The 12,225-nt window shown below is 47.1% G+C and overlaps 1 protein-coding gene across 5 annotated transcripts in view; it reads left to right on the forward strand.

The window, feature by feature from the left end:
* The window catches only part of LOC137883787 (capping protein, Arp2/3 and myosin-I linker protein 3-like), a 30,508-nt gene that overhangs the window by 7,738 nt on the left and 10,545 nt on the right, over nucleotides 1-12,225 (forward strand). For all 5 annotated transcript variants that reach the window (XM_068725421.1, XM_068725423.1, XM_068725422.1 and 2 more), the window contains exons 5-29: nucleotides 839-960; nucleotides 1,077-1,171; nucleotides 1,347-1,417; nucleotides 1,519-1,592; nucleotides 1,675-1,750; nucleotides 2,452-2,540; nucleotides 2,877-2,971; nucleotides 3,061-3,147; nucleotides 3,909-4,018; nucleotides 4,122-4,199; nucleotides 4,304-4,380; nucleotides 4,840-4,944; nucleotides 5,037-5,106; nucleotides 7,159-7,240; nucleotides 7,408-7,504; nucleotides 7,668-7,722; nucleotides 9,058-9,230; nucleotides 9,358-9,426; nucleotides 9,795-9,888; nucleotides 10,700-10,798; nucleotides 10,901-11,020; nucleotides 11,098-11,211; nucleotides 11,288-11,463; nucleotides 11,587-11,674; nucleotides 11,766-11,885. In XM_068725421.1, the coding sequence (XP_068581522.1) occupies nucleotides 839-960; nucleotides 1,077-1,171; nucleotides 1,347-1,417; nucleotides 1,519-1,592; nucleotides 1,675-1,750; nucleotides 2,452-2,540; nucleotides 2,877-2,971; nucleotides 3,061-3,147; nucleotides 3,909-4,018; nucleotides 4,122-4,199; nucleotides 4,304-4,380; nucleotides 4,840-4,944; nucleotides 5,037-5,106; nucleotides 7,159-7,240; nucleotides 7,408-7,504; nucleotides 7,668-7,722; nucleotides 9,058-9,230; nucleotides 9,358-9,426; nucleotides 9,795-9,888; nucleotides 10,700-10,798; nucleotides 10,901-11,020; nucleotides 11,098-11,211; nucleotides 11,288-11,463; nucleotides 11,587-11,674; nucleotides 11,766-11,885 (2,436 nt within the window). The remainder of the gene's footprint in view (nucleotides 1-838; nucleotides 961-1,076; nucleotides 1,172-1,346; nucleotides 1,418-1,518; nucleotides 1,593-1,674; nucleotides 1,751-2,451; nucleotides 2,541-2,876; nucleotides 2,972-3,060; nucleotides 3,148-3,908; nucleotides 4,019-4,121; nucleotides 4,200-4,303; nucleotides 4,381-4,839; nucleotides 4,945-5,036; nucleotides 5,107-7,158; nucleotides 7,241-7,407; nucleotides 7,505-7,667; nucleotides 7,723-9,057; nucleotides 9,231-9,357; nucleotides 9,427-9,794; nucleotides 9,889-10,699; nucleotides 10,799-10,900; nucleotides 11,021-11,097; nucleotides 11,212-11,287; nucleotides 11,464-11,586; nucleotides 11,675-11,765; nucleotides 11,886-12,225) is intronic.

Genomic DNA, 12,225 nt, shown 5'->3' on the forward strand with positions numbered 1-12,225 from the left:
ACTGTCGACGGCGACAAGAAAAACGGTGTAGGGAGATGATCGGAGTGGGAGGCGAGGTCAGAAAATGGGGACGATGCGTCGTCGTATTGTCTCCTCTGGGAGAGCGTGGGAACGTCTGTTCCTTCTCGCTCGTCCTGATTTTCATATTTCATCATTCGCTCGAGAGATTAATTCCAGGAAAAAGAGATCAAGTCGTCACGAATGGTGCTTTAGTGTTCACCACGATGTCATAAAGGTGCACTTTGCCATAATGCAGAGAACGACAACGTTTAATCTCACCGTTTTAGGGCTCAATGTTCCCGTCACACTCAACTATACAAGCAATATGTCAGCATGAGGAACACAAAAACAAATATATGATCTCTATAATCACGTTAAAGTAACCAGAGCTGCAACGACCAGTCCGCTCGTCTGCTTTGATTACAGGTTAAACGTTTAATAAATGCTGCTTTCAGCCTCTGAAATACGGAGACTTCCTGCTTTTCTCCGTGTTCTGTTACACCAAACAGAACCTCTTTAGGTTTTAGACAGAACAAGACATTTAAAGGACATCAAATTGGATTCAATTCGATTAATCTAGAAAATAATCTGCAGATTAATGGATACATTGTTGCAGCCCTGCAAGTAATTCATTTATTTCGTATGACTTTATTCTGACAGAGAGAGTTGCTGAAATAATCCTGATTTTAATTCCATTATAATTTCCGTCTTTTTTTTTTTTTTACTTATTAACGATGTACCGAAAACAAACGCAGTACTGTATTTTAAGATACTAAAATATTAGTAAATCTGGGGAGGATCTGGCTCACAGTCCCTCACAGCTCCACTTCCTCTCCAGGTTGTCATCGACACCGACAAGTCCAGCTTCTCGCTGAGGTTCGAGTCTCGCGAACACCTCAACCATGTGGTCGGCCACGTCAATTTCGCTCTGTCTCGAATATTCAACAACTCCATCTTTGCGTAAGTTCTTGAATAAATCAGGTGTGCCACAGAGAGAGGTGGATACCTTATTGAATTAAAGAAAAGACCTTTATTTCGTCGATGATCTGAAGACCAACGATTGCTTCTCTTCGCAGCCCTTCCATCTGTCACTCAGACAGCGACCTCTCCGAGGGCAGCAGGAAGTATTCGCCCAGCTCGGAGACGTCGGTGGAGACCCAGAGGGCCTGTGGTAAAAGAGACGGCATCATCATCAAATATGGGAATCAGCACACAGATTGATAACTTGCACAAATGTGTCTTCGCTCCCGTTGCTCCCGTCGCTGCAGGAAGCAGCTGTTCGCGTCGTCTCATTTTGTTTTTTCTCCCTCTTTTGTGTTTGGTTTTTTTCTCCCTTCCTCTCTCAGGAGGCTTCTCGGAGACGTACGCCGCTCTGTGCGACTATAATGGCATCAGCTGCAAGGAGGAAGTGCAGTGGGTAAGAGCTGTGGGACTGTGCCTGTGTCGCTGTGAGAGTGCTTTTGAGTGTTGCGTGCAGCGCTGTGCACAAAAGGCTCATGGGTAATGTTGCTCCTGTAGGACGTGGACACCATCTACCACTCCCAGGACAGCCGAGAGTTTAACCTGCTGGACTTCAGCCACCTGGAGAGCAGGTGAGGGACGGAGGGAGCGCTCAAACGCGTTAAAGACCTCCGACAAAATGTACCTCAATGACCTCGGTTTCATCTGTTCCAGGGATTTGGCGGTGATTGTGGCGTCGATGGCGTACAACACCTGGTTCACTAAGCTGTACTGCAAAGATCTGCGGATAGTAAGTAGAAGTTCTGCCGTGTTACCGTTGAGTTATTAAAAGATGCTTTAAGCTAAAGACCGCAGGAAGAGCGTGGAATGAGATCTTCCGGGTCCATCACATGATGATATACTTGTCTTGAACAGCTCTTATTTAAAGCTACTACGAGGAACTTTAACTTAGTGTTGGTTCTTTTGGTCCCTGTGGACTAAAGCTGTAGTGTCTCTGAGCACCAGAGTCCCTTTAGAAAACCTCTCATTCTACTGCAGCAGGGTCTGACAGTCTGACCCTCTCAGTCCTGGTTCTGGTTCTCCCGTTGCCTCCCTTCCCTCCAGCGGGTCCAGCGATACATCCTGGGTCTCCAGCAGAGAGGAGAAGCTCTGCTCCTGGAGGAGGAGGAGGAGGAGGAGGAGACGCTGCTGCTGCTGCCGGGAGCTGAGCTCTCCTCCTCCCTCTGGAGCTCTGACTGCAGGTCCAAGGCTGCAGGAGAAGCCAGATCTGGGTCTGTCCACGGTGGACTGGTCTCTGCTGGAGGATCTGGGTCTGTCCACGGTGGACTGGTCTCTGCTGGAGGCCCCGCTGTAGTAGTCTCTGGTGAACCTGCATGATTTAGTGTTTTTGGGAGGCGAGGTTACAGGAAACGCAGGTTGCTTGCTCTATGGGCCCATCGATGTGGAAGATCTGGGAGATTTCTAGCGTGAATGTTTCCTTTTTTCCTCCAGGGGTCAGAGGTCACTGAGCAGGTCCTGCACACGGTCAGCAAATCCTCCAGCCTGGAGGAGATCACTCTGGAGAACGCCGGGTTAAAATCGTGAGTTTTGATCCAGTCTGGCACCTTTCTTTTACTTTTCACACAATCGATCTTCTATAAACGCTCACGAGTTCCACTCAGCCGGTGGAAACGGTTGCGTGACGTCTCCTGCTGGCCCACAGCGTTGAAATGATCGGACGAGCTTATTAAAGTCAGACGGCCTCAGATGTATTGATCGGTGTCGGGAGAACAAGAGAACAAATACAACACAAATGTTTCTACCCATTACCCATCCTGGCTTCAGGGAAAATGCAAAGCTAAATCGCTCCATTTAGATGCTTGTGTGTCTTCACAGCATATTGTTTGTCTGTAATGATCTGTGGGCCCACTTCACAGAGACTTTCCACAGAAGATGTCAGCCGCTCTCTCAGAGAACCCTGCGTCCGTCATCCACTCGCTCAACTTGGCACACAACTCGCTGGACAACCAGGGTACAAGAACACATCCGCTGCTCTTTGGTTGCCTCGGTTACCAATGTAGTTTGATGGTTCATTTTACACCTCTTGTTTGTACGCTGCAGGTGTGTCCAACCTAATTCAGCAGGTGTGTCGCCTCAGCAAGGGACTTCGTCTCCTCAACCTCTCCAAGACCTCGCTCACATCCAAAGGTTTGGGTCCTGTCCCTCTTTATTTCCTCTAAATAAACCATAATGTACTAAATGAACATCATGCTGTGTTGAAGAAGACTGTAAACTAGAGATTGAGACCATAAACTCACGTTTACAATGTTTACTGAGGGAATAAATCAAGAGAGAAGTAGAGTCATTTTAGACTAGACTTCTATACGACCAGAGGAGTCGCCCCCTGATGGATACTAGAGAGAATGCAGCTTTTAGGATGCGTCCGCATCGGAGGTTGCCGCCTTGGTTGGACCCTGGTCAGAGCTGTCCGATGCTACGCTATGATTGGCCAGGCGTTCGAGGGTTAATTCACCAAAATCCGGTAGAAATTGGTAGAAAATTGGTGAGACAGAGGACATTTTACAAATCTGCAGTTTATTGAGCGTCTCTCTTAGCTCAGGTTGGATTATTATTTAGGGAGATTAAAGCCTCTGAAGCTCCAGAGGATTCTCCCTCCTGAGGAGCTTTGTTTCATGTCTTCCCCCCCCCCCCCCCATATTGACTCCTGATGTCTTGCGCTGCCCTGCAGGCAGCATGCCTCCTGTAACCGTCTCATCTCACCGTGTACCCAGTGGAGAATTTAAATATTACATTGAAGCTTTCCCTTTACATCTGCTGATACCTGCTGCTGCAGATGTGCATGAATAATGTAAGGGCACAAAATGTTTTGAGAGTGTTCTCCGTCTTTTACTAATGTGCAACATCCTTCTCTCTCTCTCTCTCTCTCTCTCCTTTCATCCGTCCCTCAGGAGTGGTGTCTCTCTCTCAGGCTCTGTGCTCCAGCGACGAGTACTCCAACTCTCTCCTGCACCTGGACCTGAGCAAGAACCCCGGGGTCCTCTCAGGGGAGGACGCCTCGGTCAGAAAGCACAACCCCCCCCCAAAAAAAATGAAATAAATAGCTCCATTTATACGCCACTTTTCCACCTAAATGTGACGTCTTCTTCTCCGTCTCTTTCCAGAACTTGTACATGTTCTTGTCTCAGCCCAACTGCCTGGTCCACTTGGATCTGTCAGGCACAGATTGCTCTGTGGACTCAGTAAGTATTTAATGTCTGGGCGCGATTGGAATGTTTAAAAGAAATGCACATATCTCTCTCTGTGTGCCCAGATTAACCGTTTCAAACCCCTGTGTCTCATGCAGCTATTTGGGGCTCTTCTGAGGGGGTGTTGCGCTGATCTTTCCTTTCTGAATCTTTCCAAAAATTCCTTCTCCCACAGGTTAGTCATATCTCAAAGATTACCTAAACAATAAAGGCAGCTGCGAATCCAAATCTGGGAATATATCATGCTTATGTCACCGTGAAGGCCTCCTTTCTACTCCTTTCATTTTCATCGGGGCTTTGTGGGAGTCACTGGTACATCGTGCCCCATCTCTGTGGGTTTGTCTATACCGCCGTTTAAAAAACCAGAACTCCCGGCGCTGTCTGCATAGATAAGACTCATGCATATTTAAGCAGAAGCTATCTATCATTTGACCCCACTCCCCCTCCTCCCGTCCTCTCTTACACCAAAGCAATATTCACTCCATTTCTCATCCCGTGTCAGCTCCGCACTCATATTTACCCGGCATGTCAACAACGTGACTTAAATCTGTTCTGTGTGACCGGTCTCATCTCACTCCACTCTCTCCATCATCTCCTCTCTTTCATCTCTCTCGTTTTTTAATTTACCCAACAGGAAAGTGAAGGACACGCTGCCGCTGTTCCGCCAGTTCTTCAGCTCGGCCTTCAGCCTCACTTATGTCAGTCTGGCCTCTATGAAGCTTCCCCCCGACGTTCTGAGGTAGTCGCCGCGTCGTCCTCGCGTTCTCTACATCCGAATCGGCTCCCCGTCAGTCCAAACTCAAACTTCTTCTGTCCTCCCCGTCTCCACAGGGCTCTCCTCACAGGGTTGACCTCCAATCCTCATATCAATGATCTTCATCTGGACATCAGTGGCTGCGAGGTAAGAGTTCATCTCCACGTCTGCAGTGGATTCTAAGCTCAGCTTAAAGGGATGGGTCAGTATCTTCTCCTCGTACAGTGAAGCAGATTTTCTTTATATCTCCACGTGCAGTTTACAAGTACTAGTGCAGTTTACAGGTACTAGTGCAGTTTACAAGTACTAGTGCAGTTTACAAGTACTAGTGCAGTTTACAGGTACTAGTGCAGTTTACAAGTACTAGTGCAGTTTACAAGTACTAGTGCAGTTTACAGGTACTAGTGCAGTTTACAAGTACTAGTGCAGTTTACAGGTACTAGTGCAGTTTACAAGTACTAGTGCAGTTTACAAGTACTAGCGCAGTTTAAAAGTACTAGCGCAGTTTAAAAGTACTAGTGCAGTTTAAAAGTACTAGCGCAGTTTAAAAGTACTAGTGCAGTTTAAAAGTACTAGTGCAGCATGTGCCCGTCGAGAACGGGCAACCAGAACCCGCCAATTGTGCGAAGGGCAGACATACAGACATACATACACAGACAGAATCCTTCCCATCAAATTGTTTGCAAACTGTGACGGCAAGGTACAAATATTGTGTTGAACATCAAAAATACACTTTTTCCGGAGTGGTCCAGATATGTTCTGTACCAAATTTGGTGATGATTGCTTGTATTTGTGGGAGAGGTTGCAAAAGAATCCGATTTGGACAAAATTCTAAAAGGCAGAAAGTCACTCAAGATGTAAATGGGCGTGGCTTATATGGATATATACATCTGGAGCAGGCGGCAATGTCCGGTTCTGAAGTCAATGCCGAAGTGTCTTTAAAAGCTGCATTCTCTCTAGTGTCCATCAGAATAACGATGATGTTGAGAAATAATTTCAAAGACAAATTCAAGTTTGTGAATGTGTGGGAAAGACATTCAGTAAAATGTCTGAATGAGGTTGTGAGGTTACGCAATCAAGACTCTGCTGCTTCTGTGAACGTCTCAAACGCAAAGTCTCAAAGACGCTGAAGTCACACACAAACACACACATTCAAGTCACAAGTACAACTCTCGGCCTGCTTTTACAGCTGAAGTCAAGGCCAAAACAAGTTGATATCATTTGTACAATTTGTTTCATTCAACATTCTAAACATTAGATTTGTTTTGAATATGTTCACAGTGTGATTCACAGACTTGAAATTAATTTATAGACCCTATTGATCCCATATTAGCTCAACTCACTGGCAGTTAGAAGCTTCTTTTTTGATAATTTCCTGAAGTATCAATACCCCAAAAGCACAAATACTGAAGTAAAACTACTGCATTCAAAATGTAGAAGTACAGCAGGAATATCAGCTGAATTCACTTCAAGTTAAAGATCACACAGCAGAATGGGTCCTGTGTTCTACTTTATAGTTTATAGTACATTAATGTTGAAGCTTCTTGAGGTGGAGCTTTTTAATTACTTTACCATACTTTAGTTTAATAATCACAAGTTGTGCACGTTAAATATGAATCTGTAGATAATAAACAGAAAGAACTACTCTGCAATGTTTTGAAGCACAGGAATTGTTACTTATTTGAGTTGATGTACTTGGTAGAAGTACTAAGTGTAGTTAGTTAGTTAGTTCAGGATAGATAGTGGTTTAACTGGCCTCTACTCAAAGGCCTCTTTGACCTCACAACACACTCAAGAATTGATCTGCTGATTATGACAGTTTGACACAAATGTCTCATAGAATTTTAGTTTGCATATTTACAAAGCCGTTCCCGTTTACGTGCGCCCACAGCTTTGACGATAGAAAGCGACTCTTCCAGGTTTTTAGGACATCTGTACATTTACTAGTGATGCGCCAACAAGCAGCCGAAGATGTTTCCTTCCCACCGAGCAGATGTGCTGCAGGATCACAAGGCAGAGCTCAACTAAACCTTCAGACTGCTCGAAAGAGCATTCATAAATCTGCCTCGCTGTGGAAAAATAGAACAATTCCCCAAAGACTAACCCTGGAGATGACTGGGATTCATCACGCCTTTGCATATGTTGGTTTTCCTCTCTCTCTCTCTCTCTCTCTCTCTCTCTCTCTCTCTCTCTCTACAGCTACGGTCTGCAGGAGCTGCTGTAATGCAGGAGCTCTTCCCCAGAGTGTCCTCCATCGGCACGCTGGATGTGTCGGATAACGGTACGGTGGCACGCTGCACCACATCCCTCTGTGACCTCGACTCCTAGTCCTCGGGCAGGAGAGGTCTGAGTGCACTGTTCATGAATCAAGACATGATATACATCTATATACATACATATACATATATGTGTGTGTGTGTGTGTGTGTGTGTGTGTGTGTGTTGACAGGTCTCGACGCAGACTTGCTCACGGTACTGCCGGCTCTCTCCAGACACCCCTCCCTCAAACACCTCTATCTGGGCAAGAACTTCAACATCAAAAACAGGTGCTGCCGCTGCGCTTTACTGCACTTACTTGTGCGTGCTCGCGCGGCACGCATGCCAGCCTCGAATATACGCGCGTCTGTGATTTAACTTTACGCCGGCAGCAGGAAATGACTGACGCCAGCTCAAACCGGCCTCGCCCTCTCTGTGTGTTCATGTCTGCAGGGTTCTGGATGAAGTCCTGCAGAAGCTGGTTCATCTCATACAGGAGGAGGAATGTGTGAGTGATAACAAAAAGGAAATTTGCCCTCATGCTTGAAGACATACTGCATGATGCAAATTCACCAGTCTGCTGCCACTAGTTCTGTTTTATTATCCAAATAAAAAAAAGAAAATGGATCAGCTGCAAAGATGCAGAAAAATCACATATTCTCTTTTCAAGGGAAAGATCATTCTAAAGATAATGGACTTAAAGGGGACACATCATGCTCAGTTTCAGGTTCATACTTGTATTTTGGGTTTCTACTAGAACATGTTTACCTGCTAGGATGCTCAAAAAACTCTTAATTGTTCTCATACTGTCTGTCTGAATATACTTGTATTCACCCTCTGTCTCTTTAAGACCTCCTCTGCTTTGATTGGCTTAAAAGGAAAATATGGCGCACCTTTGCAAAGATGGTTCTTAATGTTTCTCCCCAAAAAACTAAATTGTACACAATTACATTTGAACGCATCACAATAACGTTAGAATTTACTTGCGGCCAATAGTGATTTTTACCGAACGCATCGTATTATGTTAGCCGTTAACGTTAGCCGTTAGCTCCGTTAACGTTAGCCGTTAGCTCCGTTATTTAGGCTGCGAACAGCTAACGTTAACTAGCGCTCCTCCCGACAATTTGTTGTTCCCAATGTAGCATTATCAAGGAAAAAAATAGAGTGCACGAGAGTGGTCAGGTCAGTGGTGCTAGTTCGCACGTGTGCAGTAGCGATCGGGGTGGTGTAGCGAGTGACACGTGTTGTTGTTGTTCCTGTGAAGCATAAATGAGCTGATAGATGATAACTTGGAATCTGATCGGTGCATAGACTCACGTACTCGCCGATACCAGATCCAGCATTTTTGGTGCTGCATCAGAGGCCTTACTGGTACCGGTATCGGAGCGACTCTACTTGCATGTGACCTGGGAAGGGGAGCCGAATCTGATTGGCTCATTGAATGTCATGTTTTCTGATCTAGACTATCCACAAGACACTCCAGATACCCAATGTATGTGAAAGAACTGAAAGAAGTGAGTTTTTCATGGCATGTCCCCTTTAAGGTTCCTGGACACATCATTTTTGCATTATGTTTCTCTGCAGAAGTGTCACTGTACCATTAATTATTACCATCTCCCTTGCAGGCACAGTGTCTATATCACTACACACACATATTGTAAATAATTCATACAGACAGCATGTTAAGTCATGTGCGGCGAGCGGTCGCATCGCTCCGCAGTAAATTGAACCGCTGCACTTCATCCTCACGGCTCCCCAGTCACTTCCTCTCTTCCCACTGCTCAGTTTTTGATTTATTCCTAAATAACACCCCCCCCGCCTCCCCCCCTTTCTGCCTCCCCAGGCCCTGCAGTCTCTGTCCCTGGCCGACTCGCGCCTGCGCTCTCGGGGCACCGTGCTGGTCAACGCTCTGGGCAGCAACACCTGCCTGAGAAAAGTGGACCTGAGCGGCAACAACATGGACGACATCGGAGCCAAGATGCTGAGCAAAGCCCTGCAGATCAACACCACGCTCAGGTGAGGGGAACATAGATGTATATATATATATATATATATATATATACTTTTTTGGGGTTTTTTTTGTATGCCTTGTGGTCTTTATGGAGGTTTTTATTCAATGCAACTCACCATTTTTGCCCTGCAGGAGTGTGACATGGGATCGCAACAACACCTCCGCATCAGGGTTTCTAGATGTGGCCCGAGCACTGGAACAGTAAGAGCATTAAAACACTCTAGAGCGTCAGCAAATAAGAGGACATCTCGTGTATCTTACAGTGTTATGCGTGTGATGCCTCATGTTATACATTTGCAACTTGAGCTGAGCAAATTGCTGCGTTCCACTTTGCCATCTTAACTGGCTCAGACTTGTCTTTAGGCTAAGGATGACATGGTTGCAAAGATCAAAGTGTTACTCACTGGTTGCATGGCGTAGGAGGGATATTTTGGGATAAACTCTGTCCATTGGGGACAACTAACTTTAACCCGCTTTATTTTCCCTCTCTCTCGTTTTTGTTACCGTCTCCTTCAATTACTCGACCCTTCCTCTGTTCCCTCTTTCCTCTCTCTCTCTTTCTCTCTCAGTAACTTCATCTTGCAGTACATGCCTCTGCCCTTAAGTGACATCAGCCAGGCATATCGCAGCGCCCCAGAGAGGACAGAGCAGGCGCTGACCAAGGTTGGCCTCCACTATCTCCTAAATGCGGCGAAATTCTCCACTGAGCTAGTCCAACTGTGTCCGACCGCTGTTTGGTGCTGAGCCGGTAGAGTTATCTCTGAAAACACAGAGCAGTGAGAGTGACTACTGACTGAAACATAGACCGTATATTAGAAGTGGACGTAGTCGATGTGACGTCACCCGTTGGTTTGAGGACTGACGTTTCGAAGCCTCGAGTTCGGAGATCTCGTGTTGCGTCTACGTCGAATATTCAGCCACCACATTGACCGGCTCTCCTCTCTCTCCAACTCTCACTCACGGTTTCCACCGTTCCCCGTTCAACAAGGCACATGACACGATAACAAACAGAAAGGTAAAGTAAAAAGGTTAACCCCAACCCCAACCCTATGCTGTCAAACGAGCCGTTCTAGTGGCATTAAAGGTGAGGAGATGAGATTACATGGCAGCCCGTTTAGCGGCTGAATCTGCAATTGTTCTCCATCAATACTGGACCAATTTCAAAGATTGCCCCCCCCCCCCCATTAGTCACTTAGACGCAACAACATTGGAAAATAAGAGTTGAGGTTGAAAGATATTGAATTACCCAGTAAGATGGGGCCCAAAAATGTGAAATCTATAACCCCAAAAAAAAAACAGCCGCCTCTTCTCTGCATCCTTTCACTCTGCTTCGTTGCACTTCTGTTTCCTCAACAATCTGCCCTATTGCATCATCGACGCGTCTTTTCCGCCAGTCTTTATTACACTCTCATCAACTCTCTCCTCTCCTCTCCTCTCCTCTCCTCTCCTCTCCTCTCCTCTCCGCCGCGCACAGATCCAGCGCTCTCTGGTGAGGAACAACCAGACGCAGCGCTTCTCTCAGAGGCAGGCCCTGCGGCTGCACCAGGGCCTGGTGACGAGCACTGCCGAGCAGGTACCGCTCACCTCGCTGCACTGCATGTCCCAGAGTGTTTAATGTGTGTTTTCGCCTCTCGTAACACGACCTCCCACCTACCTCCACCTGTCTGTTTCCAAGGTGATGGAGCGCCTCTGCGTGCGCGTCCAGCAGCAGGTGTGTGTGTTACGAGGCGCCGGCGAGATGGAGGAGATTCAAGCTGCTAAACAAGTGTTAAAAGAGGCCAGGAACTCCCGCGCGGTGAGTGACGGTAGCGAGCGTAGCGTTTGCGTCACTTTAAACATGGGAATTTGAATTCTTTTCTTTTCCTTCGCCAGCTGTACCCGTCGCTGTGTGAGCTGGCTCACGTGCTGTCCGTGGACGGGCCGGTGCGGCAGCGGCTGGACTCTCTGGCCGGTGAACTCGCCAAAGCTGCGGACAAAGAGCTTCAGGTAGATCTAAAATCGGCCTCTTTCCACAACCGCGATTCACGGCGAGTCACTGATCGGCAGTCGCTCCGTTCCGCAGGTGATCGTGGACTCCATGGTGTCGCTCTGCCGCGAGCTCTGCCCTCTGTCGTCCACCGCGGCCGAGAGGTTGAGCCCTTCGCTCTCGTCCGTCTCCGAGCGCGTGTCCATCCCTCGCTCCGCCATCCGGACGGCTCTGATGGAAAGAGCGGCGCAGGACATCCACCGAGCCTTAGAGTAAGAGACGGGCAGAGAGCGAACCGCAGTGAAGGAGTTGGAAGTTGATAAGTAGGGTATTGATTTCCTCTCACTTTGACCTCTTCCCGTCCGTCTCTCCCTTTCTCACCCGATCGTCTGCAGAGAAGTGAAGCTGTCGGTGGTTTCCTATCTCACCAACTCCATCGTGGACCAGATCCTGCAGGAGCTCTACGCCACCCATAAGACCCTGGTAGATACGCTTCTTGTAAAACGGATATCGTGTGTCTGAGTCAAAATGATTGAGTTGGGGTTTGACTGAAGAGCGCCGCTGTGTGTCTCAGACTCGGCAGGTGTCTCATCTTAAACGCTGGGAGGGGACGTGTGACGACGGGACGGGCTGGAGGTTCAACAGACACAGAGACTCTCTGGACATCACGGATGAGGAGCTCAGCACCAGCATAGTGAGTGGGAATGTACAGACATCTTTCTTCAGATTTGAACTCGTCTAAACGCCTCATTTCCACCGCAGGTTTTGGTCCAAAGTGTTTTTCTCTAGTGAATAAAAAAACTTGCGGTTACTATTGATGGTAGTTTGGCTATTTGGCGCTAGTGGCGATTCCCTTTGACCAATCAGTGGTCTGTATTGTTTTAACTCGACAGAGGCGGTACCATAAAAAGTACCAGGTACTATCCACAACTTTTGATAACGGAAAACCCCAAAAAAGAGCCAGTTGAGTAGAGTCGTGCCGCACCATGCAGTGGACATGCGTTCTTATTCACCATCAAATATTGTTCCTCCGG

This window comes from Cebidichthys violaceus, unplaced genomic scaffold (genome assembly GCF_023349555.1).
Source record: "Cebidichthys violaceus isolate CVI_PGR_0920_01 unplaced genomic scaffold, fCebVio1.0.p SCAF_35, whole genome shotgun sequence".
NCBI classification, from domain to species: Eukaryota; Metazoa; Chordata; class Actinopteri; order Perciformes; family Stichaeidae; genus Cebidichthys; species Cebidichthys violaceus.